General features: G+C 36.9%; 2 protein-coding genes across 4 annotated transcripts in view; one reads left to right on the top strand and one right to left on the bottom strand.

Moving 5' to 3' along the window:
- The window catches only part of LOC110956795 (E3 ubiquitin-protein ligase RBBP6-like), a 31,887-nt gene extending 14,622 nt beyond the window's left edge, over positions 1-17,265 (bottom strand). For 2 of the 3 annotated variants that reach the window (XM_022202504.2, XM_022202507.2), the window contains exons 1-7: positions 16,769-17,265; positions 12,387-12,492; positions 8,081-8,129; positions 1,622-1,666; positions 1,444-1,532; positions 1,162-1,258; positions 814-956 (exon numbers count right to left, since the gene is read on the bottom strand). In XM_022202504.2, coding sequence (XP_022058196.1) covers positions 814-956; positions 1,162-1,258; positions 1,444-1,532; positions 1,622-1,666; positions 8,081-8,129; positions 12,387-12,492; positions 16,769-16,934 — 695 coding nt within the window. In that variant the 5' untranslated portion in view covers positions 16,935-17,265. The remainder of the gene's footprint in view (positions 1-813; positions 957-1,161; positions 1,259-1,443; positions 1,533-1,621; positions 1,667-8,080; positions 8,130-12,386; positions 12,493-16,768) is intronic. The other variant, XM_022202505.2, reaches the window with a different exon arrangement.
- ndufab1b (NADH:ubiquinone oxidoreductase subunit AB1b) overlaps positions 1-27,128 on the top strand; it is a 144,076-nt gene that overhangs the window by 109,083 nt on the left and 7,865 nt on the right. The window lies entirely within an intron of this gene.

Below are 27,128 nucleotides of genomic sequence, written 5' to 3'. Positions count from 1 at the left end.
TCACTGCCAAAATCTCATCGCTTGGTTCTTGTGTCATTTCTGATCAACTCCGAGAATGTCATTCAAAGCTCTTAGTCTGTTTTTGAGTAATGTTGTTAAACAGACAAACAGATGGACAAACCAACGCCGATTGTCACATAACTCCACTGCATTCCTTGCCGCTATAATAACAGGTCATTTCAGTGTATTCTAGCACAGCTACACAGGAATTGTCAACAAAAAAATATTTTTATGCTACAGGAGGTCATTTGCATTTTCTTAAACCAATAACAAACATCTTGGCTGGTGCTAAGCCACGAATACAGTGATGGTGTCCCTGCAAAATAGTGCTGGGGGAACTTGTTTTGGAGGAACAATCATGTATAAAATACACCTGTGGTCCTGCCTTACTGCAAAGACCAAAGTCTTCAACAAAATTTGTCATTTCTAGCACACAGTTTTCCGCTTGCTGGTTGTTGTTGTTGAAAATGATAAAAATGTTTGTCTGCATTGGCAGGCTTATAGCTGCAGTCTACATGTGGTGAGTCAGACTAATTTAACTGCGACAGGATCTGAGGATTTAACTAGGCCAATATACAGGTAATAACGGTCACTAGCCCAGTCATATTTATCACTCCACCATGCCTCATGCATAACAGACTCTTAAAGAAGAAACTCCGACAAAGTATTTAAATTCCATAATTTCCCTAAATGTATTCTACAAAGGAATGTTTTGACATACTGGAAGATATGCTCATTCAGTGCTAAAAGACAGAAGAGTCTATAAAGACAGGAAACAACATGTAAACACAGTGGATTTTGATTCACACTTACGCATCTACAGCAGGAATTGCGTAACGTCCATATTTGGTCAGCATGGCTCCTTTCATAGTGGGATCTTGTACCTCAACCATGAAGGAACGAGGGATGCCTGTGCTCTTCTTTATCCTCAGAGGAGCCTCAAAGTTTTTATCCTGCTGGCAAACACACACACATCTACATTTACTGTTAAGCACAAACATAACAGTTGACAATCAACACTTGCCTGCAAATGCAAACAGCATCAGCGCACAAAATGACTACAAAAAAGGTAAAGACGCACAAATCAAACCTGTTTCTTTGCAGAATAAAAGCTGTGCAAGTCACCACCTCGTTTCGAGATGTGACATGGAGTGCACTTACCCCACTGGTGGGACAGTTCCTGATGTGGTGTCCAGTATTTCCACAGCGATAACAGGTGTAATTCATAGGAAGGGCAGGGCCAAGCCTTGTGTTCACACTAGAGAGACGCAGAAAATGAAAAGAGGTGGCGAAACATAAAAAATGAGGAGGAGGTGAAGAAAAGACATGAGAACATTGGCATAAATGAAATCAAAAAGAGGGAAAGTCAGGTAGAGAGAGATAAATAGGAGACATAAATGTCTATGAAGGAGATGATTTGAAAGCATTAAACACATGACTCACCTCATGGAGTCGTGGGCAGATTGATATATCATAAATTTGATCTTGTCTTCCTCTGACGCATCTGCATCTACCAGGTTAGCCATCTGGATCTACACACATCACACACAAAGGTGCTAGATTTAATTTGAACCGATGCACATGAACCGAGATGAAAATGAAAATAGAAAAGAGAGCAAACCTTGGAGAAAAACGACAAGGCTCCGGTGGAACTTTGGTCATCCATCTGTTAGAATTGAACACAAAGTCAGTTTCACAATGAGAACCTCCAAGTCATAACTTGATTTGAGAAAAGATTAGGAAGTGTAAATCCACAAATGTTTGAAAATACAAAATAAAGTGGCTTTAAAAAAATAAAATAAAAATAATTTCCCTTCGGGCATTATTACCCTGACAATTGAATTGTCGGGGTTCTCATCTGTTTACTTTGGAATTAAATAGTCTAATTGCTGATGGCAAGAAAGATTTTCTGAATCTTTTTGTCCTGCAGCATAGAGATAGGAGCCGTCCACCACAGATGTTTTGTTGTTCATTGAGGCAGATATGAAGGGGATGATTCATGTTTGTCAGAATGGCCTCCATCTTGCTCAGTGCACGTCTCTCCACCTCATCCTCCAATGTGTTCAATCTGATTCCAACCACAGAGCCAGCTTTTTGAATCAGTTTGTTCAGACGCCTTGCATCCTTGTTTTTTATACTGCCTCCCCAGCAGACTCAGGATGTTGAGTCTGTATTCTAGCAACAGTATCATGCAGAACATCACACGGAACCAAGTCAGTTGCCTTGGGTGGAATGTATACAAGTATTGAAATGATGTGACTGAACTCCGTTGGAACACAGTATGGCCGAAGGGCAACTGCCAACAGTTCAATATCTGGACAACACAACTTCTCCCTAACAGTTATATGTGAGGAGTTACACCATATCTGGTTAACAAATAAAGCCAGACCTCCTCCTTTCTTCTTGCCACTAGCTTTAGCATATCTGTCTGACCTTATGAGGTTGAAGCCAGGTAGAGCCACAGTTGAGTCTGAACTGTTTTGATTCAGCCAGGTTTCAGTAAAACACAGGAGACTGCATTCACGGTATGTTTTGTCCGTCTTCACCAATGTCTCCAGCTCATCGCTTTTGTTTGGCAAAGAGTTCACGTTTCCCATGATGATTGATGGAAGAAAGGGCATATATCTCCATTTCCTAGCCTTCACTTTTGCACCAGCACGTCAACCACGAAAACACCTCAAGATGTCCACTGGAATTGGCAGTCCAGATTTGTTCTGTCTCAATGAAAAAAGCTCCTTTCTTGAATAAACTCTTCTCCCAGCAGAAACCTCCATCAGCAGCCGACAAAACAAGACAAAATATGAAAAAATACAGCAAAAATCAAAAACAGATAAGAGACACCAAACTTTGATTACAACTTACAGATCACAGTTTATCTACAAAAAGGCACAAAATTTTTAGTCAACTTTTAGTTTTCTGGAACTGATTGATATAGTGTTGTACTTTATGATCAAAACAAAAAACAAGACAAAATATTATAAAAAAGAGACACAAAATGACAAAAAAGTTACAGAGCAACAAACTGACAACAATTGACACAAATGACACAAGTGAGACATAAAAACCCACAAAACAACAAAAACAACACACAAAACAACAAATAAAAAAACACAAAATGACAAAAATAAGACAAAAAAACAAGCGAGACAAAAAGGAAACAAAATAACAAAAACAAGAAACAAAATGACAAAAACATGAGACAAACAAAAAGTCGGCCAAAAAAAGATAAAAGAAAAACAACAAAACAAGGGAAAATGTTACAAAAATGAGACACAAAATGACAAAAAAAACTGAGCAATCTAGTATTTTACTTTATGATCAAAACAAGTTGTCATGGTCTAGAAATTATTTTGAACTTACAGTTTTACATGTTTACAATTTGCAGTTAATGTCTTCTCTGTAATTTATGCACTTTACAAAGTTTTCCCGCATGCCGGATTGGACCCTCTGGGGGGTGGGGGGTGGGGGGGTGGGGTGTTGGCCCACTGGCCCCATGTTTGACACCCCTTCTATAAGATGAGCTGTAACAACTCTGGAGATCTGGCAAACGATTCAAATCAATATTTGAATTTGTCTGAATATTTAGCTTTCTGCCAAATATCTGCAAAACTAATGAGACCGCTGTCAGTCTCATCTGCTTTTAATAGCAGCAACCAAATATTAGCAAAATAACAGGCTGCATTAGATCTTAGCTTAAGAAAGCGCCATGTAGTGTAGGTAGTTCTCACAATGCAACCAGTATAGGAATAGTATATTGGTTTTAAGATTTTAAAAATATATAGTAAGGAAATAGCATTCACAAAAACAGGATAAAGAACATTCCCTGTGAAAACTATGAAAGTTGTACTACTACTAAACATCTGCTTGTTGATCATTCTTTCTCTGATTAGAACCTTCCACTTCATAACTTTTTCCACATTTTAACTCAAACATTTTTACAGTCAGAAACCATTTAAACCAATTTAAAATCCTGTGCTACATTCAGAACCAAAACATCAGGGTGAGGCAGGGTTCTGCATTTCTAAGTTTGTCTCTTGGAAGTCTTGAACTTTATGTAAATGCACTATTAAATGGCAGCAGCAATCCTGTTAGCTCATCGAATGGACAAAGTGACTCTAATGTTTGTTCCAATAGAGTTTGTCTTTTGTACAGAAGAGAAAACTCCAAAATGTGTTATCTGAGGTTTCCATATTACCCATATTTCCATATTAGCACTATTCTTTCTCCTGAAGTCAAACATAATCAATACATATCACAGTGACTTTATGGGGAAAGGTTTTAGACTAACAGACTTAAAGGACAACGAAGAGTAGCAGAGACTTCTCCTACTGAGAGTCCAGAGAGAACATCAGGTCATGTGAGTGCAAACTAATTCAGACTGCAGCAAGGAAAAGCTTTTAGTTTGCTGAAATACAAACAAAACCACTACAAGAACTCAGCATATAAAAACAGGACTCCACTTGGTTTCTGGGAAATGGGTTCAAGAGAGGCCTTGTTTTTTTTGTTCTTGAAGTGCAATACTACAAATCCAGCTTGAATAATGAGACTTTTTATGCTTGGATGCTTTTTACTGTTGAAGTTGTGTTGACATTAGGCTTCTGTGCAATTCTTATTTAAATCATTATTAATGTTACAACCTAAATGCTTCATTTACTGGATTTAAAGAGTCAAATCTATCGCAGCCTATTTATGAAGCACATTTAAAGGTAACCTAAGGGCTGCACAGCCTCAAACAAATAAACCTAATGAAGTAAAATAGAAACAAATAAGGGGATTTAAAACTGTCAAGAAAAGTATGCAGTGTATTAATTTTCAAGGGTATTCATCAGGACTGTACAACCACATAAAAAAGGAGTTTTACAGAAATATATCAGGTATATTGTGGAGAGTATGTGCCACTTTCAACATAGTTTTTTTACAGATTGAGGCTCTGTTTGGGTGACAATATATCTGAATAACTACTAAAGATAAAAGTCTAAAATTTCTACTGTCATTTCTCATTATGGGATTGATTCAAAATCTGCAAAATTTGATAGAACCATTCTCAAGCTGAATGTTTGTTTGTGTGATACAACTTGTAATATCTGCCAATCGGTTTATAAAAAGTTAACAAAAATAACAATACTTGGATTTTTGTGACATTAAACAATACTTCATCTGTTTTTTTTAAATTATTGTGCCATGCAAGTACAGATGGTTAAATAAATATCACTAGTTGACTTCTGCTTTATAATTGCTTTTCTTAAAGGTAGGACTTTTTCTTGATGGCTTACTTGTTTTTTCCAGACTCACCCACAATCTGAGATTATACTTGTCTTACACTGCAGATTCTGAATAGATGACATGATGCAAAATAACATTTTTTCTATAATAGTTCTAGAGATATTGTCATATAAACAGACTAAAATTTCAATGTGTGAAAAAACATACTGACAATTTTTCTTTCAGAATTAGTGCTATTTATCTAAAATATAAACAGAAGTCATTTTAAATAGCTATAGATTTTGAATAAACAGTTTAAAGCAAATTAGAGTAGAAACTGTTTGAAAAATGCGATGATGTGAGATTAAATAAACCTATACTGAAGAGGTAGTTAAGGTAAGAATGCCAAAGTCTTTGTTGTTTCTTGTAATTCTATAGTATATGTACACTACTGTTTCAAAGTTTGGGGTCACCCAGATAATTTCATGTTTTTCATGAAAACTCACACACAAAGGTTTTCTAATAATCAATTAGCCTTTCAACATCATTAGCTAACACAATGTAGCATTAGAACACAGGAGTGATGGTTGCTGGAAATGTTCCTCTGTACCCCTATGTAGATATTCCATTAAAAATCAGCAGCTAGAATAGTCATTTACCACATTCACAATGTCTAGACTATATTTCTGATTCATTTAATGCTATCGTCATTGAAAAAAAAACTGCTTGTCTTTTAAAAACAAGGATGTTTCTAAGTGACCCCAATCTTTTCAACGGTAGTGTACATGAATTAAAGTTGTTTTATATTAGTTAAAGTTGATCTTAATGAGCAAAAGTTGCTCAAAAATGAGTTAAAGTTGATCTACATTAGTTAAAGTTGCCCTATATTAGCTAAAGTTGATATTGTTAGTTAAAGTTGCGCTACATTAGCTAAAGTTTCTTTTAATGAGTTAAAGTGGCTCTTCACGAGGTAAAGTTGTTCTATATTCGCTAAAGTTGCTCAAAAATTTGTTAAAGTTCCTCTACGTTAGTAAAAGTTGCTCTATATTAGCCAAGGCTTCTCTAAAATGAGTTAAAGTTGCTCCATATTAGTTAAAGTCGCTCTAAATGAGTTAAAGTTGACATACACTACCGTTCAAAAATTTTGAGTCACCCAGACAATTTTATGTTTTCCACAAAAAGTCACACTTTTATTCATGTGCTAACATAATTGCAGAAGAGTTTTCTAATAATCAATTAGCTGATGGTTGCTGGAAATGTTCCTCTGTACCCCTATGGAGATATTCCATTAAAAATCAGCAGCTACAATAGTCATTTACCACATTCACAATGTCTAGACTGGATTTCTGATTCATTTAATGCTATCTTCATTGAAAAATGAATATTGTTCTTTAAAAAAAAAAGGACATTTCTAAGCAACCCCAAACTTTTAAACGCTAGTGTACATAAAATATAGTTCCTCTATACTACTTAAAGTTAATATTATTAAAGTTGCTCTTAATGAGTTAAAATTGCTCTATATTAACTAAAGTTGCTCTACATTAGTTAAAATTGCTCTAAAATAGTTCAAGTTCCTATATATTGGTTAAAGTTGCTGTTAATGACTTATAGCTGCTCTATATTAGCTAAAGTTGGTCCATATTAGTTAAAGTTGCTCTATATTAATTAAAGTCGCTTTAAATGAGTTAAAATTGACCTACAGCATCGTTCAAAAGTTTGGAGTAACCCAGACAATTTCATGGTTTGCATTAAAACTCACATTTTTATTCATGTGCTAACATAACTGCACAAGGGTTTTCTAATCATCAGTTAGCCTTTCAACACCATTAGCTAACACAATGCAGCATTAGAACACAGGAGTGATGGTTGCTGGAAATGTTCCTCTGCACCCCTATGGAGATATTCCATTGAAAATCAGCAGCTAGAATAGTCATTTACCACACTAATAATGTATGGACTGTATTTCTGATTCATTTAAGGTTATCTTCATAGAAAAAAAATAATGCTTTTCTTTCAAAAATGAGGACATTTCTATGTTACCCCAAACTTTTCAACGGTAGTGTATAATCTAATTTATTGTCACTAATCATGTTGATGACAATATTCCGAATTTAAAGACACCAATTAAAGGCAGCCAAGTGATTTAACTTCTGAACCAATATAATAAAACCATCTAAAACTCATCCAGTGATTGCAAAGTACTTCACTGAATTCAAACAGCAATAAAAGCTAAAGCTGCTTGTCGATGACACACCGCTGCGTAATGACAGTCAGCAGAGTTGGTATCGTAAAACAACAGTTGGGTTTATCAGCTGTGAATAGCTGGTCTGCTTGATAATGTTTGACCCACCCGAGCAGCTCTCACCTCCCACAGACACAAGCTGACCCGACATCAACAATGAACACTGACTGGTGACACAGCAGCTTGTTAAACAAACAGCTGAGGACCTTTATTTGAAAGAACACACACAAATGTAGGTTTTTCTCTCAAGGTTACCACAAACTACCTGTTTAATTACTAGTTTTTCTTGTAGAAGGTCTAACTGCAAATACTACTTTTTTTCCCCCTTTATTGCAAAACATGATTTACCTCAAAGCAGAAGCCTCCTGTAAATCAAATACCGAACAGCAAGCAACTTCTTCTTTTCAACAGGAACTCAAATAAGAGAAATAGAGCCTTTAAATCATGATGATATGTAGATAATTTAGGTTGGACAACAGCGTTTTTTTGCATGTATTTTGTGTTTTATTTCTTTGATGAGATGCAACATGAAATTTTAAAAGTACATTCAGAAGTTTTTCGAAGCACAGTGTTAAAAATGTGTGTGTTTTGTGGAGCGGTAGGCGACGTGCTGTGGGATTTGGGTTGGCTACATACTGCTCTGCTGACTCCAAAGGCGTGGTGATGCTGGACGTCAGGCTGCTCGCTGAAACACAGAAAGAAACAACTTTTTAGGTTAGGTTTACATTTTTTTCATGTCTGTGCTAAAACAAGAGTCAGATGCCCTTTTCTTATATACTGATGCATCATTTACTTGCAGTGATAATCCCTGTACTTCTAGAAATTAAGCCCAAAATTCAGCAAAGGCTAATATTCAGTGAATGTCTTCCTTTTTTTGAACTATAAATTCCCTCTTTTTCTTTAGTTTCCTGAGTTGCAATGGAGTGACAGTGAATGTTACATCACAGTGACTAACTTTGGAGGACTTCTGCTTGATTTGCCAACTCAGACAACTGAAGCTTCACACTGGCCTTAAAACAAACAGAACTGCACATTTAATCTCCTTTCACTACACTGGAATCATGCCAGGAAGGTATTTCTTCATGTCAAGTGAAAATCAAAGTGAGCACAACCTGTTTCAGTGTCATGCAGCCACCTGTTTATTGTTTAGAGGAGAATATTTTATTTAAAACACTCAAAGGCACTTTAGACTATTAAAGAAAATAAAATAAACTCCTGTACAGATTGGCTGAGCTTCAAGATGACTTTTTTTTTTTTTGCCCCAGAATGCTTCTTCAAAGTAATTGTTGTTTTTTGTGTAACTGTCATTGAACTACTTGTGTATTCTAGAAAGTGGGTTTAATGAAAGCTTTGAACGTTTAACCCTAAGCTGACAAAAATGTGGTTTAAAGTTTGTCCTCTGCACTCTGTACTGAAGGCATTGATGCACTGTTGATTGATTAGGTCAATTTACAGTTGAAACAGTTTTACCTGATAATCTTTTATCTAAGTACCCATCTGTTCTTAAAAACACTGTTCACAGGTCACTGCTGCCATGGTTGTGACAAATAATCTCATTGGTGCCTTTGGACAGGAAACAGCATTGTGCCGTCGTATTCGTTGATCTTTCAAAAGTGTTTGATTCAGTGGATCATCAACTTCTTCTAGACAAACTCAGAGATTCTGGCTTCGGTTCCAAGGCTCTCAAATGATTTAAAATTACTTAACAGGTGGAACTTAGTGTGTCCAACCAGAGTGCTACAAATCAGACTTTCTTGAGTTAACTAAAGGTGTGCCCCAAGCTTCCATTTTGGCTTCTGTCGTGTTTTCAATTTTTATAAATGATTTAGGTAAAGACATTCAAGCCAATTTGCATTTGATGACACAATGATCTATACATCTGCTCCTTCTGAACTTCAGACTGCATTTCAGTTATTACAAAGAGCTTTAAAGGGATCTAAAATTGGTTTTAAACACCCAGAAAACAAAGCTTATGATTTTATTAAAGGATCGTTTACAAAACTTTAACAATCTAAGAATTTTTTTCATCTGATGACATGTTGATTGAAAGGGTGTCCCCCTATACTTACTTGGGAATTTGGATTGATGAAAAGCTTTCTTTTAATGTACATATCTCTAATTTAGTTAAGAAATTCAAATTGAAGATTGGCTTTTATTTTTAAAATTAAACATGCTTCATATTTTCTGTAAATAAAAACTTGTGGAAGCCACCTTTCTATCTGTGATTGATTATGGTCACATACTGTGCAGCCATGCAGCTTTCTTTACCTTAAAGACACCTGATTCAGTGGATCATGCTTCGCTGCGTTTCAGTTCAAATGCAAAATCTCTCACTCACCACTGCATTCTCTATGATTTGGTTGGCTAGACATGACTAAGCAGTCATTGATAACAAAACTGATACATGTTAATCTATAAAGCTCTGCTGGGAAAACTCCCAGAATACCTCAGAACCCTTCTCACTTTCAGTTCTAGGAGTTACCATCTGTGCACCTCCAAGTGGTCGCTTTTGAATCTTCCCCAGACTCTAACAGACTTTGACAAGACAACACCATGGCAATGAGATAATCTTCAAAAAACTGTTAAACTGGAAACATTTATATCTATTAATGAGTTTAATAATATCATAAAGAATACAGTAAAGGTAGAATGTCAGTGATTTTCTTGAGAGGTCACCGTCCTTGAATAGCTGTCAGTGTGTCTTATTGTTTTACTGTTAATTGTTTATTTGTTAATCATGTATCTGTTTTATATAACTTTTAAATTTTGTATGGCTGCTAGCTTGGCTACGTGTTCCTTGTATAAGAGATCTCTAATTTCAATGGGACTTCCTGGTTAAATAAAGGTAAATGAAGAAAAAAATTAACATGATGTTTTTAAAGCTATATGTTGTATTCATTATAAGCTTTAGGTTGTTAAATTATTTGTCATAGACCTGTTTTAGTTGTTATGCTACATATTTATTCTGTATGCTGCTGGACCTGAGTCACTAATTTAGTTCCTTCATGTTTTTAACACAAATGACACTAAACTGAACTAAACTCTTTACTCTGTAACTTGCTGTGACTGTAAACTGAACCTTTTTAGTTTCTGTTTTCCCTCTATCGTCAAAAAGCTGCAACATGTTCCACTTCCTCATTTGCGCCATCGAAACTGAACTACGTTATTTTGCAGAAGTTTAATTTGGGTGATCAAATCCCCAGAAGGGTTTTAAGTTACCCCAACAATATCTGTCTAATATTACTTCTTAAATGATTTCTACATCAGTAGGATGGTAGCACGACCTGCAAGTGAAAGCAGCGAGGAAGTGGCCTGGTCTGACACATTACATTTTCTCCTGCATCGTGTGGAAGCATCATTTATACGAGGAAGAGACGTCAGCAGGATGCACACAGAGCAGAGGCAGTGTGATGCTTTTAGTAATATTCTGTCGGGAAACCTTAGTTCCTGGCATTCATGTGGATGTTTCTTTGGCATGAACCACCCACCTAAAATTGCTGCCGACCACATACTCCTCTTCATAGCAACGGCATTCCCTGAAGGCCTCTTTCAGTGGGATAAATTGTTCAGATACACAACAGACAGTTCAAGGTGTCGAATTGGCCTCCAAATTCCCCAAATCTCAATTTAATCGAGCACGAAAGACCCAACTCAAAACTACCAGGATTTAAAGGATCTGCTGCTAATTTCTTGCTGCCTTTAGAGTTCAGGCAGATGGTTTTAATGTTGTGGTTGATCAATGTAGAGCTAAATGTGCATTCATTGCCACAAATATTTCCAACTCCACTGGATGAAAACAGTGGATCAGCTCTTTACCTGTTGCCATGGTGAATTATGCAATCAGAGCTCCATTGATTATGTATTTTTTTAATCCACCACACACTCAGCTCCTTACTGACCAGGTATTATGGATCTGAAAAATCTGTTCAGGGTTTTATCAAAGCTGCTGTCTGAACTCAAACAGATCTTCTGTGTATTTTACATGTTTTTCAAGACTCAGTGTCAAAATCCAAAATGTATGGCTGTAATTTGTAAAAAGTGTATAAAATATTTCTCTATATCTTGCTATTAATGTTTTATCCTGTGTCATTGCAGCATCAATATTTAGCTCATTTAACTGAACAACTAACTTTACTGCTCATTAACTAAGCAATAAATGCTACTTAGAATATTCACTAGTCTTAATGAAATGCATTTACAATGGCTTTATGATTTTCAGTTTAATATAAAATGTGACTGTAGAAGTCTTTCAAACTCAGCGCTTCCTTGGAGGCACTTTGAAGGTAAACCAGCCTGACTATGCAGGTAGAGGGTTAATTTCCTGCATTTAATCTTGTGGCCGGTGTTACGCCACTCTGTAGGTCTCATTCTTCTGCACCGGCCTGCATGCTGCTGACGGGGCTAATCACATGACCAGCGGTCTGTTCCAGTGAGGTCCTGCTTTCCAAGCATAAAAACCCACAACACTGCTGGCTCTACTGTGTACGCCTGACTGATATCTGGGTAATCCCCAAGTATGTCACCGTGTCATTACTGCTCTGCTCTTTTCTGTGAGCATTTTCTAATGGAAATGTTATGTAAAACCTTGTTTGATCATCTGTCCACCAAGACCTGAAGGATCTGTAACTGATACTCCACAACGACTATCAAAATATTGTTTTCTTTTTTACTGTCTTTACTTAAAAAGCAAAGCAAATATGTGCTGCTGCTCTAAAGTAGCCTGATGAGCATTAACAGGGACTCGTCCTCTTCATGAGTTATCCATCAACCTGCACCAATTGTTAGTGAGCGTCCATGACTACTCCTTTACACAACTCAGTGCAGACTTGTGGTCGCCAGGTTGTAGTTTGCTCAGGCAGGGTGGAGCCTTTGCTGCAGCAGAGATATTAAATCTAATAACAGTACAGGAAATCAGCTGCCAAACCCAAAAACACACACGTACATATTGTGGGTCTTGCTGCTCGGGCTGGGCTTGACTCCACTGATGGGGATTCTCCGGACGATGACCGAGGAGCCTTTGTGGATCAGACTGTTGTCATCAGTGAACTCTAAGAGGAACAGATCGAGAAAAATAAGGGTTTAAAGTCTGAGCGTTGTCTCATGTTGAAGAATTTTTGAAATCCACAGAAATATGTAGAATCATAAGTTGATGTCTCAGGTTAAGAGACATCATGCAGCCTTCATTGACTTTTTTTAGACAGCCTTTGATAAAATTGTATATTAGATAGGTGTGGATATCTTTTTGACTGATCTATAAATCATTTAGTCAAGAAAATGCCAAAAATGTGTCATAGATAGCAAAGAAAAACAACCACTCTAATCTGAAAAGCTGAAATATCTGGTTAGGCATCTTAAAGTTGGAGTATGGGACAAACTTAATAAATATCAATCTTTTTCAGAATTACAGTCTCCACCTTTAAAATTCAACCATTTATTAATCGGAGAAATAGTTCCAGATTTAAGTTCTGTCAGTAAAGTGTTTGATCAACTACTCATTGTGGTGGAAGGACTTCTTATGTAGAAGTACCGCTATGTCGGAAAAATATTACTCAACTATAATAAAACTACTGATAATAAAAAAAATACTTGAGTTAATTGGCAGTACAGTAGTCTTTTAAAAAAAAACGCAGAATATTAGTTTCATTATAAACGCTGATGTTTAATGCATAACAGGAGAGTCATGTAGAAAATATCTACTTTTTAAAAGCCCATTTCTCTGACAAATAGTAGGCAATTTGTTTTTTTTAAACAATTACAGATAAAGCAGATTTTTTTAAATCATAAAAACAGTTAAGAAAATGTGTTTGAAGCTGTGCAGAAAAACACTAACCTCTCTCAATGCACTGAAAAATAATGATGGTAACATTTCTTCACTTTCTGAAACTTATTTTCAGTGTCAGCATGAAACCAGTTTCACAGCTCATCTTCACCTGGGCAGTCAGTCTTCAAAACTACATCTGCTGTAGGGTTTTACAGTATTACTGACTACAAAATGCAGGGAAAATGTTTGGAAATTACTTCAAACTAAGAAGCAAATAACAATTTTAAAAGTAAAGAAGCAGACTGTGTTGGGAACCACGTACCAAACTGCAAAATTACTCAAATAGTCATGAATGACGCCCAGAAATTGAAAATTAATTCTTAATGGATGCTTTCTGCATGGATGGACTTCATATAGTCTTTAAAAAAAAACATCCTGAATCACCGACTGCCTTCTTCTAAACCACAGCAAAGCAAAACGAAATACTGACACCCTTTAGATTCCGTACTTCGTGAAGAAAACCACATCCTGAAGTAGTTCTTACAATATACTACCAGTCAAAACTTTGGACAGACCTTCTTATTTAATTTTTTTGAATTTTATTTTCATGGCTATTTTCATTGTAGATTCTCACTGAAAGCATTAACACTATGAATGAAAACATACAGAATTGTAAAGTAAGTTTAAACATGTTTCATATTTTAGATTCTTCAAAGTAGCCACCCTTGGCTTTGATTACTGCTTTGCACACTCTTGGCATTCTCTGGATGAGCTTCATGAGGTAGAACCTGAAATGGTTTTCCAACAGTCTTGAAGGAGTTCCAGAGATGCTGAACAGTTGTTGGCTCTTTTGCCTTCACTCTGTGGTCCATCTCACCCCAGACCATCTGGGTTTAGGTCAGGTGACTGTAGAGGCCAGGTCTTCTGACCTAAGCAGCACTCCATCATCTCCTTCTTGGTCAGATTGTCCTTCCACAGCCTGGAGGTGTGTTTGGGCTCATTGTCCTGTTGAAAAACAAATGATGGTCCAACTAAACCAAACTGGATGTGATGTGATGTTACTGCAGGATGCTGTGGCAGCTATGCTGGTTCAGTGTTCCTTCAGTTTGGAATAAGTCCCCAACAGTGTCACCAGTAAAGCATCCCCACACAATCACACCTCCTCCTCCATGCTTCATGGTGGAACCATGCATGTAGAGACCATCCGTTCACCTTTTCTGCACAAAGACGTGCGGATGGAACCAAAGATCTCAAATTTGGACTCATCAGACCAAAGCACAGATTTCCACTGGTCTAATGTCCATTCCTGGTGTTTCTTGGCCCAAATAAATCTCTTCTGCTTGTTGATTTTCCTTAGTAGTGGTTTCTCAGCAGCCATTTGACCATAAAGGCCTGATTGGTTAGTCTGCTCTGAACAGTTGATGTAGAGATGCGTCTGCTACTAGAACTCTGTGTGTCATTTATTTGGACTCTGATCTGAGGTGCTGCTAATTTGCCATTTCTGAGGCTGGTGACTCGGATGAACTTCTCCTCAGCAGCAGAGGTGACTCTTGTCTTCCTTTCCTGGAGCGGTCCTCATGTGAGTTAGTTTGGTCGTAGCACTTGATGGTTTTTGCGACTGCATTTGGGGATACATTCAAAGTTTTTGCAGTTTTCCGGACTGACTGACCTTCAGTTCTTAAAGTAATGGTGGACTGTCGTTTCTATTTACTTCAGTGATTGGTTCTTGCCATAATATGGATTCTAACAGTTTCCAAATAGTGCCGTCAACTGTGTACCAACCTGACTTCTGCACAACACAACTGATGGTCCCAACCACATTAAGAAGGAAAGAAATTACACTAATTAACCTTGACAAGACACACCTGTGAAGTGAAAACCATTTTAGATGACTACCTCATAAAGCTCATCCAGAGAAGGCCAAGAGTGTGCAAAGCAGTAATCAAAGCAAAGTGTGGCTATTTTGATGAATCAAAAATATAAAATATGTTTAGATTTATTTCCCAATTGTCTGTTTGCTACGTAATTCCATAGAGCTTGCTTCATAGTTCTGATATCTTCAGTATGTATACAATGTAGAAAGTAGTGAAAATAAAGAAAAAACACTGAATGAGAAGGTGTGTCCAAACATTTGACTGGTAGTGTATATGCTACTCTTTAAGCTGTTAATTCTAGTTGCACTGCTTCTCTCACTCATGGGATGTGGTTGATAGATTTCAAAACTTCTGTGCAGGATGTTGACACAGATTACCACGATTATCATGTGCAATCTGAACACCTTTGCTCTACTTTATGCTGCCTGTAAGTCAGCAGGTATTCCAATAGATGTTGATTTTCCTGCATGTGCCGCTGCTGCTCTTTAACCTTATGGTCATGCTCCCTCTGCTACCTTTGCTATTTTTAACCCACATCTCTCCAGAGACTTGAGTCATTCCAGAATTGGAGGGCACTTGGGCTTCAAAAGTTTTGAAAATAGACCTTCTCTTTTATGATTTTCTGCTGCATATTCATCAATAATAAGAATTATCAGATAAATAATAATAATTGGTTCAGCTTACACATCAATGGTACAATTTTTATTACATGTTTTACAGTAATAAAGTTGCAAATCCATGCTAATGTTAGTGTTTTTTCAGGAGTAGAAGCTAGATATTTAGCTCGCTGTTACTGCTGATCAAGAGGACAAACTGACTGATGGAAGGCAGTAAAAAGAATTTGTATTTTTCCTGATTATACACATAACAGGGTTGAATGAATTGGAATGAGACATTCAATCAAGGCTGACAATGATGTGAAAATCGGAAAAACAAAAGAGAGGACATCGGTTTGCTCTACCCATTCTTTTGGAAAACTGTTTAATGATATTAATTCCAGCATATCCTGTGATTCACCGTTTTCTTCTTCTTCTACCAGCTATAAAGGTTATGGTAACAGTGTTGTCCACGGATGATAAATAATATGTTGATTAAAAAAAAAAAATATATATATATATATATATATATATATACATATATGTTCCCACAATTGCCAGAGACATCACTGAAAAACATATCAAAAAAGTAGATTTTAATGTCATTTTAACTGTTTTATTTTAGATTCAATTTGGTCATTGGTGGGGTGGGACAAGAGAAAAATGGCATTTTAAGGGTAACTCCAGACTTATTAGATATTTTAAACAATATTTTCAAACATTCTTTTCACTTATGTTTGTTAGATTTGGTAAATTTACACAATAACTACATGTTTCAGTATTTTGTACATGGATTATTCGAAATTTAGACGTAAAATGTCCTCCAATTCAGAAATGACCACTTGCTCTTAGCACCGGCAGGCTGTTTAATTAAGGTGCATGAGGCCCTGAATGCAGCAGGAATGTGGACTCCATTCATTCAGACCCTCTTTTTTTTGTCCTCGACTGACTTTTTTCTGGACCCCAGAGGTGACGCAACATGCTGGCAGCTGTCAAAGCACGACCACGTGTTCCCTTCTCCTTCTTCTTTTTCTTCCAAAGTTCTACCTGCCTGCTTATCTGTCCACATAAACCAATCACACATGTCGCTTACCTTCGTTGCTCTGAGCGTTGGTGATCTGCAGGTCGCAGTCTGCGGCTCGGAGCTTCTCTCTGCCCATGATCCGCCGCTTCAGCTCCTCCAGGGTGACGTGCGGGCCGTCAAACACCACGGTGTCGTAGCTCAGTTTGGACGAGAATTTATAATGAATATGAGGCATGTTGACGGCTAGACTAAAAACTGTTAAACGCCTGACAGCCTTTCTGCGACGACAGAAAAATCCCGTTCAGTTGCTACGGGAGAACAAAGTTGGCTAGCGGCGCGTTAGCAGCCGGTGAACAGGCTCGGTGGGTAACTAACAAAGTGCCCGGTAAAGTGTCGTCCGCCGGGTGTCATTTCCCGGAACGTGTCGGAACAGCAGTGGAGACTCACGGGGAAGCGCATTCACTGAGTTTCGGGTCTGGCTACAACTTTTATTCGCGCTAATGTCGCTTCAATCCGCTGACAGAAACCACCAGCTGTTTCCACAAGCAACGGCTCGTCAGCAGGGCAGAGCGCTGCTGCGTTCACGGACCCCCCGCACACCGCAGACACTCCCAGCTGCTGACACGCAGGGTTTAGTGCAGGGGTGTCAAACTCATTTTAGTTCAGGACCCATAGTCACAGCATAATAATCTATAAATAACAACAACTCCAAATACAAACCTTTGTTTTAGTGCAAAAAGTACATTCCAAAAATGTTCACAGTTAAATATATTTTTGCAAAACATTCTGAACAAATTAAAATTTCTTAAGAAACATAAGTGCAGTTTCAACAATATTATACCCCAGTTTATCATTTACATATTACAACTTTCAGATCACAGTGTGTCTACAAAGGAGCAAAACATTTTGTCACAGGTATCTGGAAATGAATGATAGAGTGATTTACTTTATGATCAAAATGACAAAAAGCAACAAAAACTAAACAACATATTACAAAATAAGCACAAAATGACAAAAATGAGGCACAAAATGACAAAAATGAGACACAAAACGCCAAAACTGAGACAAATGACATGAAACACAACAAATTGACAAAAAATTAGAAAAAAAAGATAAAAGGAAAAAAATGGTCAAAAACAAGAGAAAAACTACACAGATGACTCAAAAGAGACAAAAAGTGCCAAAAAAAGGAACAAAACAACAAAAATAGACAACACAAGCAAGACAAAAATGAAACACAAAACGACAAAAACAAACAAAACAATGAAAACATGACACAAACGACAAAAGTCAGACAAAAAAGACCAAAAACAACAAAAACAAGACATAATATTACAAAATGAGATGACAAAAGCGACAAAAGCAAGAAATTAAATGTCAAAAAAATTAGACAAATGACATGAAATTAAACAAAAAAATAGACAATAAATTAAACAAAAAGTTAGAAAGCGACAAAAAAAATGGACAAATGACTAAAATGAGACAAAAAAATGACAAAAACAAGAAACAAAATGACAAAAAAAATAGACTAACAACACAAATGAGACAACCCCCCCCCCCCCACACACACACACACATAGGTATCTGGAACTGAATAATCTAATATTTTACTTTATGATCAAAACAACTTGTCAAGATCTAGAAATTATTTAAAATTTACATTCATTTACACATCTGCATATATATATATATATATATATATATATATATATATATATATATATATGTAATCCTGAGCACCACACAACGCAAACTACAGAGGGAACAATAAAGAAGGAAGACTAAATTGTCCCCCTATGTTGTAAAGGTAATAAATATATACATAAAAAAATACATAAAAGTTGTGGCAAATTTAAAACAGCTATTATTTTTATTGAAAAATTGCAGTTAATGTCATCTCTGTAATTTTTACTCTTTTACAAAGTTGTCCTGAGAGTCAGATTGAACCCACGGCGGTCCGGTTTTGGCCTGTGGGCCACATGTTTGACACCCCTGGTTTAGTCAATCAAATCAAATCAAATCAACTTTATTTATATGGCACTTTTCATACAGTAGAGTAACACAAAGTGCCTCACAGAGGATAAAAACAAAAACAACACAATACAAAACACTATGTACTGTTTCATTGTCAAATTCACAGCTGCAGGTGATCACAGCTCTACCAAATTTCTAGCAATATCCAAAAATTGCTTATGTAATTTGAAAATTTTTAAATGTTTGTTTTTATATTGTTTTATTTTTAAAGGGAAGAATGCATTAAGTATTTTGCATATTAGCTTTTAAAAATTCAGACGGTGCAAAATATTATTTTATAAAATGCTTAACTTTCTTCCACTATAATCAAACACTTATTTTATTGATATGTTTTAAAACAGTTACTATTTACAAGGCATTTGCAAATCTCACCTCAAGTTTTTTTGCAGTGAGTTGTTGCAATTATTCTTTCAAAATAATCATTATTTTTTTAAAGATATTTTAAAAAATTATCTTCACTTTGCACAATATTTTAAAACCACAGTTTAATGTTTCATATGCAAAAATTAAATCATTTAAAAAATAATTAAAATAAGTCACTTATATTTGAGTTTAATTAAATCAGAAACAGCTAAAATGCTAATATGGATTACAAATTTACAGCAGTCATGAGATTTCTAATAATCACACTTGTGTTTCTGGCATAAAAAACAAATATTAGTAACATGTGTCAACAAAAATGAGAAAACATCAGTGTAGTCTACCTTCACAATATCTAAAATAGTATTTATTTATTTTAATTATGCTAGCAATCACTTTAAAGCTAAAAAGGTCTGTTGTTCACGTTGCGTTTTGTCATGTTTTCAAAGTTCTGATTTTTTTTGCCTGACCCATGAAGGCAGCATGTAGCCTCCATGGAGTGCACCTGTTTGGGCTCAGGGGAAACACAGACAGACAGACAGACAGACAGACAGAGAGGAAAATCAGACAGACAGCCAGGCAGTCAGGCGTTAATGAAACCAGATTTACACCCCAGAATGATTAAACAACTGCTGCCACATGTCCAGATCTTCTCTTACTGGTTTGACGTTTCATAAGTTTATATTTTATTTGTAATTAAACATCAGGCTCTAGGCAGGCAGGCTCACAGAAACTCAACATCAAGGAGGAAGACACATTTGAAATGTTTTGTCTTCACGACGATATGATTTTGACGTTATTTTAGAACATAATTACACAATTAAAGCTCAGCTGTTCCTTTAGTGTGCAGCCTGAAAAATCCACCAGAGGGAGACAACACACCATTAATGCTGCTGATTATACTGCAGTGTGCTCAGAGCTAGTGTAAAACATGCTCAACTGTTGTCCTGTGATGAAATAAAGCAAATTATTCCCATTTTTGACAGTACCTAATCCCTGTTAGCTTCCTTTACTTTCAGTTTTACAGTATATTTTCTACTGGCTTGATTATGTGAAGCTATTTTTATGTCCTTTGTGTTTTTATATAGTGTTTCTTCCTTTAGATTTATTTTTTAGATTGTTATCTTTATTAGGTCTTTAGATTTAGATTTTCACTGCCAAACTCAAATCTTGTTGTCAAACTAACTTCTTCTGTAAGTTTCAGATTCTAAGGCAAATTCCTCGTGTGTGAGAGCTCAACTGGTAATTAAGCTTTTTCTGATTCCTGTTCAACTAAATATCCAAATATTACATTATAGTTGGATTTTGTTTAATCTAAACAAAGTACCAGTTCTTTATATCAGCAATTATAACTGAATTTAAAAAAGGCTAAACAAACACTGTAGCATTAGAGCACAGGAGTGATGGTTGCTGGAAATATTCCTCTGTACCCCTATGCAGATACTTCATTAAAAATCAGCTGTTTCCAGTTAGAATAGTCATTTACCACATTAACAATATCTAGACTGTATTTCTGATTAATTTAATGTTATCTTCATTGAAAATAAAACTGCCTTTCTTTCAAAAATAAGGACATGTCTAAGTGATCCCAAACTTTTGAATGGTAGTGTACATAATTTATCATTTTGGATTGGATTCTATGTATATTTTCATTCTCGCTGAGTGTTTAATGACAAGGTTCATATCACATCTATTTGAAGATACTCCTTGTAACTTAAAGGCTGGAAACAAAAGGAGGAAACCTAGAAAATCAGTCCACAGCGTACTTTTAAAACTAATAAATCAACATTTTCTTTAATCAATTCAATCTTTGTGCTGGATTATTTTTGCAGGTATCCTTGACTGATGTCTCCAATCATTGGCTTGTACCTGTTTCCACCTGAGAAATAGTCAAACAATAAATTGTGAATTTTGCACAAAACCTACAAAAAGATCACACATTTTAGGTGAATTCAGTGAAAATGTAACTAATAGTTCTTACTCTGAAACCTCTACAGTTGATTAGGGATTCAGACATGTTGTATTTAAATATATGTGTCTAAATATGTGCATTCTTGCAGCGGACTAAAGGAAGGAAAACAAGAACACTGAATAAAGACAGGTTTAAAATTCTTGTTTCATTCTGTATGGGGGGAATTTTGTATATTATATATTTTTTTGTTTCTATAATATAATAAAAGCAAAACACAACAAGAAAAGTACTCAGAGAGCTCAGTACTCCACCAAAGCTGCTCAGTCGTTGTATGATTTCCGACAGATAAAATCTATAAAAAATTTGCGGTCTACAGTGGTGGATTTGTAGTTGGACAGCGGGCAGCTGACATAGTGTTCCCTTGTTGTCATAGTTACAGTGACGCTGTGTCGCAATCTTGTAATGATACAGAAATCTTTAACAAATACATGGATACAGACTATAAACCTCATCACTGCCAAAATCTAATCACTTGGTCTTTGTGTCATTTCTGACCTTCTCTGAAAATTTCATCCAAAATCGTGAGTCCATATTTGAATAATGTTGCTAACAGACGGACAGACAGACAGACAAACCAACGGCAATTGTCACATAACTCCGCCACTCACCTTGGTGGAATAATAAAACACAATACAAATAAAACCTTAGGGAAACAAAAGCATCTCTGGGATAAAAAACAGGACAAAAATGTAAAATTTAATAATCACAATATTAAATAGAGCTAATAAATAAGATAAATAATATAAAATAAAGTACAATGTCTCCATTTCTTTTTGAAATCAGTGAATGCAACAGGAACAGAGCTGTTGTGCACCCTGGGACTAAAACCTCTGTCCAGAGAGACAAAGATTGAAACACGACAAGCAAACGTGTAGCTTAGGAAGCTGGACCTGTGACATCATCATCATCACAGGTTCACACACACACACACACACACACACACACACACACACACACACACACATGTTTGTTTATCTATACCGGTGGGGACATACCATTGACTCCCATTCATATCTAACCCCTAACCCTTACCCTAACCCTAACCTTAACCCAGACCAAAACAATGGCTAACCCTAAAGAAACGTTTTTGCACTTTTACTTTTTTCAGTAACAACAACATGGCCAAGAAAACACTGTTTCCCCTCATGGGGACCCAAATGAGGTCCCCACAAATGACATTTCTTTTGGTTTTCCTATGGTTGTGGGGACATTAGGTCCCCACAACCATAGCCACCACCTGAACACACACACACACACACACATACACACACACACACACACACACACACACACACAAACACACACACACACACACACACACACACGGATATCAGCGTGAAGCTAGCAGTAAACCGCTGTCAGTGCTTCGCTGTGAACTGCAAGCTGATTGGCTGGACTGGGATAGAAAGGCCAGATGAGAGAGGAGTGTTGGAGGAAGCCGACTCTCTCTCTCTCTCTCTCTGCTCGGCCTCTTGCTCTGCTTCTTCCTCTCCTGCCTGCTCTGCTCAGAGGAGGGATTTGCCCTATCTTCCCGGGCTTAGCACACCATTGTGAAAGCAGTGGGAGGATGGAGAGATGCAGAAGGAAGAAGAGGGGGAGAGGATGAAAGGGAAACAGCTGCTGCCTTTAAAGTGATGTTCTTCTTATCGTGATATGATACAGGATATGTTCAGTGACTCAGCCATCAAAGAGCTGCTTGGAAACAATTATATCCTCAGCTTTGAGTGTGTGTGTGTGTGTGTGTGTGTGTGTGTGTGTGTGTGTGTGGTTATGCATGTTTAACTTGGTGTGTTTAAATGTGAGCATATCATAGTGTTCATGTGTTTGTCTGTGGAAGCCTGTTTCTGCCAGAATTTAAGAAATTTTAGGAATGGCAAAAATTAAAAATACATATAACAAATGAAAGTTGCGCCCAAATTATGACATAAGTCAAATGTTTGCTTTATTTTTATCTTTCTTAAACTGCCACCTGTTTTATCTTTTTCTGACAAACATATAATAATTTGTTTAGGCTTTTGCAGCATGTATGATGATGCGATATAATCCGTATTTTCATACTGTGTGTGCTTACCCACTGAAATGAGGCGCTGTTACCATTTAAAATACTAATATATTTATACGTGATGGGATATTTCATCCCACTGTAGTTTTCTGATTGTTAATTTCCAGGTCTAGGTGGATTAGATGGGCCCATCTTGTTACCACTGGACTGAGAAAGGCTAACTGTTTCCCCTTGTTTCCCTGCATTATGCTAAGCTAAGCTAGCAGTTTCTTTCTGGAGCCTTTGTTATCAATGTGCAGTCAAAAATGTCATGTTAAAAACAGAAATTCACAGTACTGTTGATTGCTAGATTTATAGATCTTCTTATTTAGCTCTCACTAAGAGATCAAATAGATGTGTTTCAGGAACAACGATCTGATACGTAAAGATATAGTGAAGTAGAGCAGAGAATGTCTCTGTTCAAATTCAAGCTTCTCTGTTCTTGGCAGTAAGTTTGCATCCAGTGGTTCTGAGTGTCATATAAGACACCTTATATTTTACATCCTCTACTTCTCCATATGATGTTTTACACATGGTAGACGACATGCAATGAGCAAAAATAAGCAGTTGACACCATATCTGAAACTGCAATGTACCAAAGACGAGTGTCAAAAACGTGTATCATGTTTTTAGTCTTCCAGGGTTTGATACAAACCTGAGGGTCACTTCATGCTTTCAGCGTCCGTGTGCAATGACCATTGCAACTGTTCCTCTCATATTAAACACAGAAAAACACACTGAGATTTAGCAGCCGGTTACAAATTGGGGTGTAGCACCGTGTTAATGGATATAGCAGAAGACTTCTGGAGAATTTAGAATTTCCTACTGAATTTGGGAACTGTGTTGAAGAAAAGTACACTACTGTTCAAACGTTTAGGGTCCAGGGGCAGAGCTAGACCATTTTCAGGGGTGCTTGAGCACCCCTTAATTTTTTTTAAGCACCCCTAGAATTATTGGGCGTTATTTATTTATGTTTATAATAAATGCTGAAATAATTATTAACAGTGTTATTTATTTTACCGTTTTAAACCAAATGTAAAATCTGGCAAAGTTCTCCCTAATTTGACTCCCCCCCCCCCCCCCCTTTTTGGATAATGGTTTGATCCATTAAGAGAGCGCAAGTTCCCCTCTGCTCTGCCGCTGTGCTGAATGCTGCTCCCACCCCTGTGTGCGTGTGATGGATCGGGCAGAGAGATTGACAGGCTAGCCAACAGAGCCAGCAACTGCAGGTGACTGCAACATTTACTTGGTATTTATATACTCTGAAGTGAACTCACAAGTTTGTCCATGAAATCTGCATTTATAAGCCTGAGTTGTCTAAACAAACAATCCAGCTGGCTAGTTTGCCTTCTAGCTAGCGAATTTTACTCGTTTAGCCTCGCAAATCACAAAATGAAGCAAGCAATGCTTATGGCATGCCAAACATGAAGGTGAAAAAAGGCTATTGTAATTTCACACTGGTGCCATATCATTGTTTTATCAATGTATTGTTTGCAGGCCAACTGTCACAATGGATATTAGGGCATTTTTGTTTCCAAGAAAACTCCAGCAAAAGCTTCAGGTAAGGTTTGGGGGCAAAGCACAGAACACGAGCGACTTTACTGCATGTGTTCAAATGTTTATTTTGTGGCGTTAACTCAATTGCTAGCAGACATATTTTGAAAATCAAACTTCAAACGGTCAGCATTTTGAGAAGGACTATTTTGACTGTTTCTTGAACCAACGAATAGCATCTAAGAGAATGACTGAGCTCTATTATGAATGCAGAAGAGCTGGGTGAGCCGTCGCTTAACATTGGTCCGATGTGCGCCCCCCCGCGCGCGCTAGAGCTGAAAGTCTAAAACCGCCCCTGTTAGGGTCACTAAGAAATGTCCTTATTTCTGTAAAGATAACATTAAAATAATCAAAAATAAAGTCTAAACATTATTGACGTTTTAAATAAACTATTCTAGCTGGAAACGGCTGATTTTTTAATGGAATGCCTCCATAGGGGTACAGAGGAACATTTCCAGCAACCATCACTCCTGTGTTTTAATGCTACATTGTGTTAGTTAATGGTGTTGAAAGGCTAACTGATGATTAGAAAACCCTTGTGAAATTATGTTAGCACGTGAATAAAATGTGAGTTTTCATGGAAATTATGAATTTGCCTGGGTGACCCAAATCTTTTGAATGATAGTGTACATACAAATAAAAGCACCTTCAAAGTCTGACTTCTAATGATAAACTATAAAGGTGTCAATGATGGAGAATCACCTCGCACAGTCTGTCCTCATTACTACTATTTGCTTTAAGCACCACTTGCAAAGTGGACAGTCTGTCTGGTCACAGATTTTGGACTGCATGTGGATGTCCAGGTGACTGATGAAATACATACTTAAATTCACAATTCATCAAAATCTCATGAAAAATTCCACAGTTGAGCTCTTGAAATTGTTTGTTTTTTCCAGATTAACAGTTTAAAACCGAAAGATATTCAATTATTAAGGTTGTTTATTCCCCCATATGACATTGTTAGAAATGCAGCATTTTTTGCAGAAATGCAGCATTTGTTTATTAGTTATTGAAGATCATATTTCATGGCAACATAGAATGTGACTGTTTAATATAGATGTATCCCCAAATAATGACCTTGTGCTGAGAACAAGCATGTATTATGCATTTGAATGTTATGAACGGATACTGCATTGCATAATCTAAATATGTTGCAGTTGGCAGAAATTGATGGGACTTGGAAACACCCCCACAATTTAACCCTTTACGCTTCAGTGCGTCGTAGGTGTACCGCCGGCGGTACACCTACTAATTTGCATAGGAATTTCAAGAATGTCCGACGGCTGCAAACTCGATTATACAAACACTATACGCCGATAGAAAGCTTAGATTCTCATGAATCCGCCGGTATAAACCACTTTCAGATGTGATTACCACAGCGGGTGAGAAAAACACATTTGTCCGACAAAAACAAATATTCATCCATCCGTTCTCTATACACGGCTTCAACGCACACAGTGCGACTCACATTTCCGGGTTCATTATTACACACAGAAAAAAAGATTCCACAAAAAACGGCCATAATCCAACCTTTTACATCCAGACAACACAAGCCAGTAAACTATTTTGTCCAAAACATGTCCTGAAGTCGGTATAAAATCCACGAATCGGTCGTTTTCAAGGAAATGCACCTCGCGATGTGCGTCCAATATTCCCTGTATTTTTCGTAATTTTTTTTATTTAAAAATAGAATATTAGCGATTTTTTGTACTGAAAACGGCTGGAATTGACTGAAGCTTAAAGGGTTAATCAACTCGTCCTTGTATCATTTCTGACGGATAAGTTCCCGATAAGTCCGCAGTGATCAGTTTGTAGTAGGATTACGTAGTCATGTGATCGTCAACAAGCAGCTGACGCAGTGTTCACTTGTTGTCATAGTTACAGTGACGCCGTGCCGCTATCTTGCAGTGACAAAGAAATCTTTAACAAATCTGTGGATCCAGACTATAAGCTGCATCCCTACCAAAATCTAATCAGTTGGTCCTTGTGTCATTTCTGACCCTCCCTGAAAATTTCATCCAAATCCTTTAGTCTGTTTTTATATATATAACAGACAGACGGACAGACTGACAGACCGACAGACAGACAGACAGACCGACCAACGGCGATTGCCACATAACTCTGCCGTGTTCCTTGACAGGGTAAAAAGAGAAAAGAAGTAGTCATCTGCAATTGTGGAGCTGAAGCTGCAAATGTTGTGCTAATTTTAATAGAAAACTAAGACCAAATCCATGCAATTAATCATGTATTGCTCATTTCTGTCTTCCATATCCTTATATAACACAAGACTGACATTCTTTCTGAAGGCCAAAACTGAGAAAAAGCTAGCAGTTTGGCCTGAAATGATCGACTGAGTGTTTCTTGAGTTCTCTGTTGTTCCTTGGCACCTTTGACTCCAATAATCATCCCTCCTCTGCCGCCTTCAGCCTTCAACACATTACCCTCTTTCTCCTCTTTCTTTCTCCCGT

This window comes from Acanthochromis polyacanthus, chromosome 21 (assembly GCF_021347895.1).
Source record: "Acanthochromis polyacanthus isolate Apoly-LR-REF ecotype Palm Island chromosome 21, KAUST_Apoly_ChrSc, whole genome shotgun sequence".
Lineage (NCBI taxonomy): Eukaryota > Metazoa > Chordata > Actinopteri > Pomacentridae > Acanthochromis > Acanthochromis polyacanthus.
The sequence above is the reverse complement of the archived record's forward strand: the minus strand, read 5'-3'. Positions and strand labels throughout refer to the sequence as shown.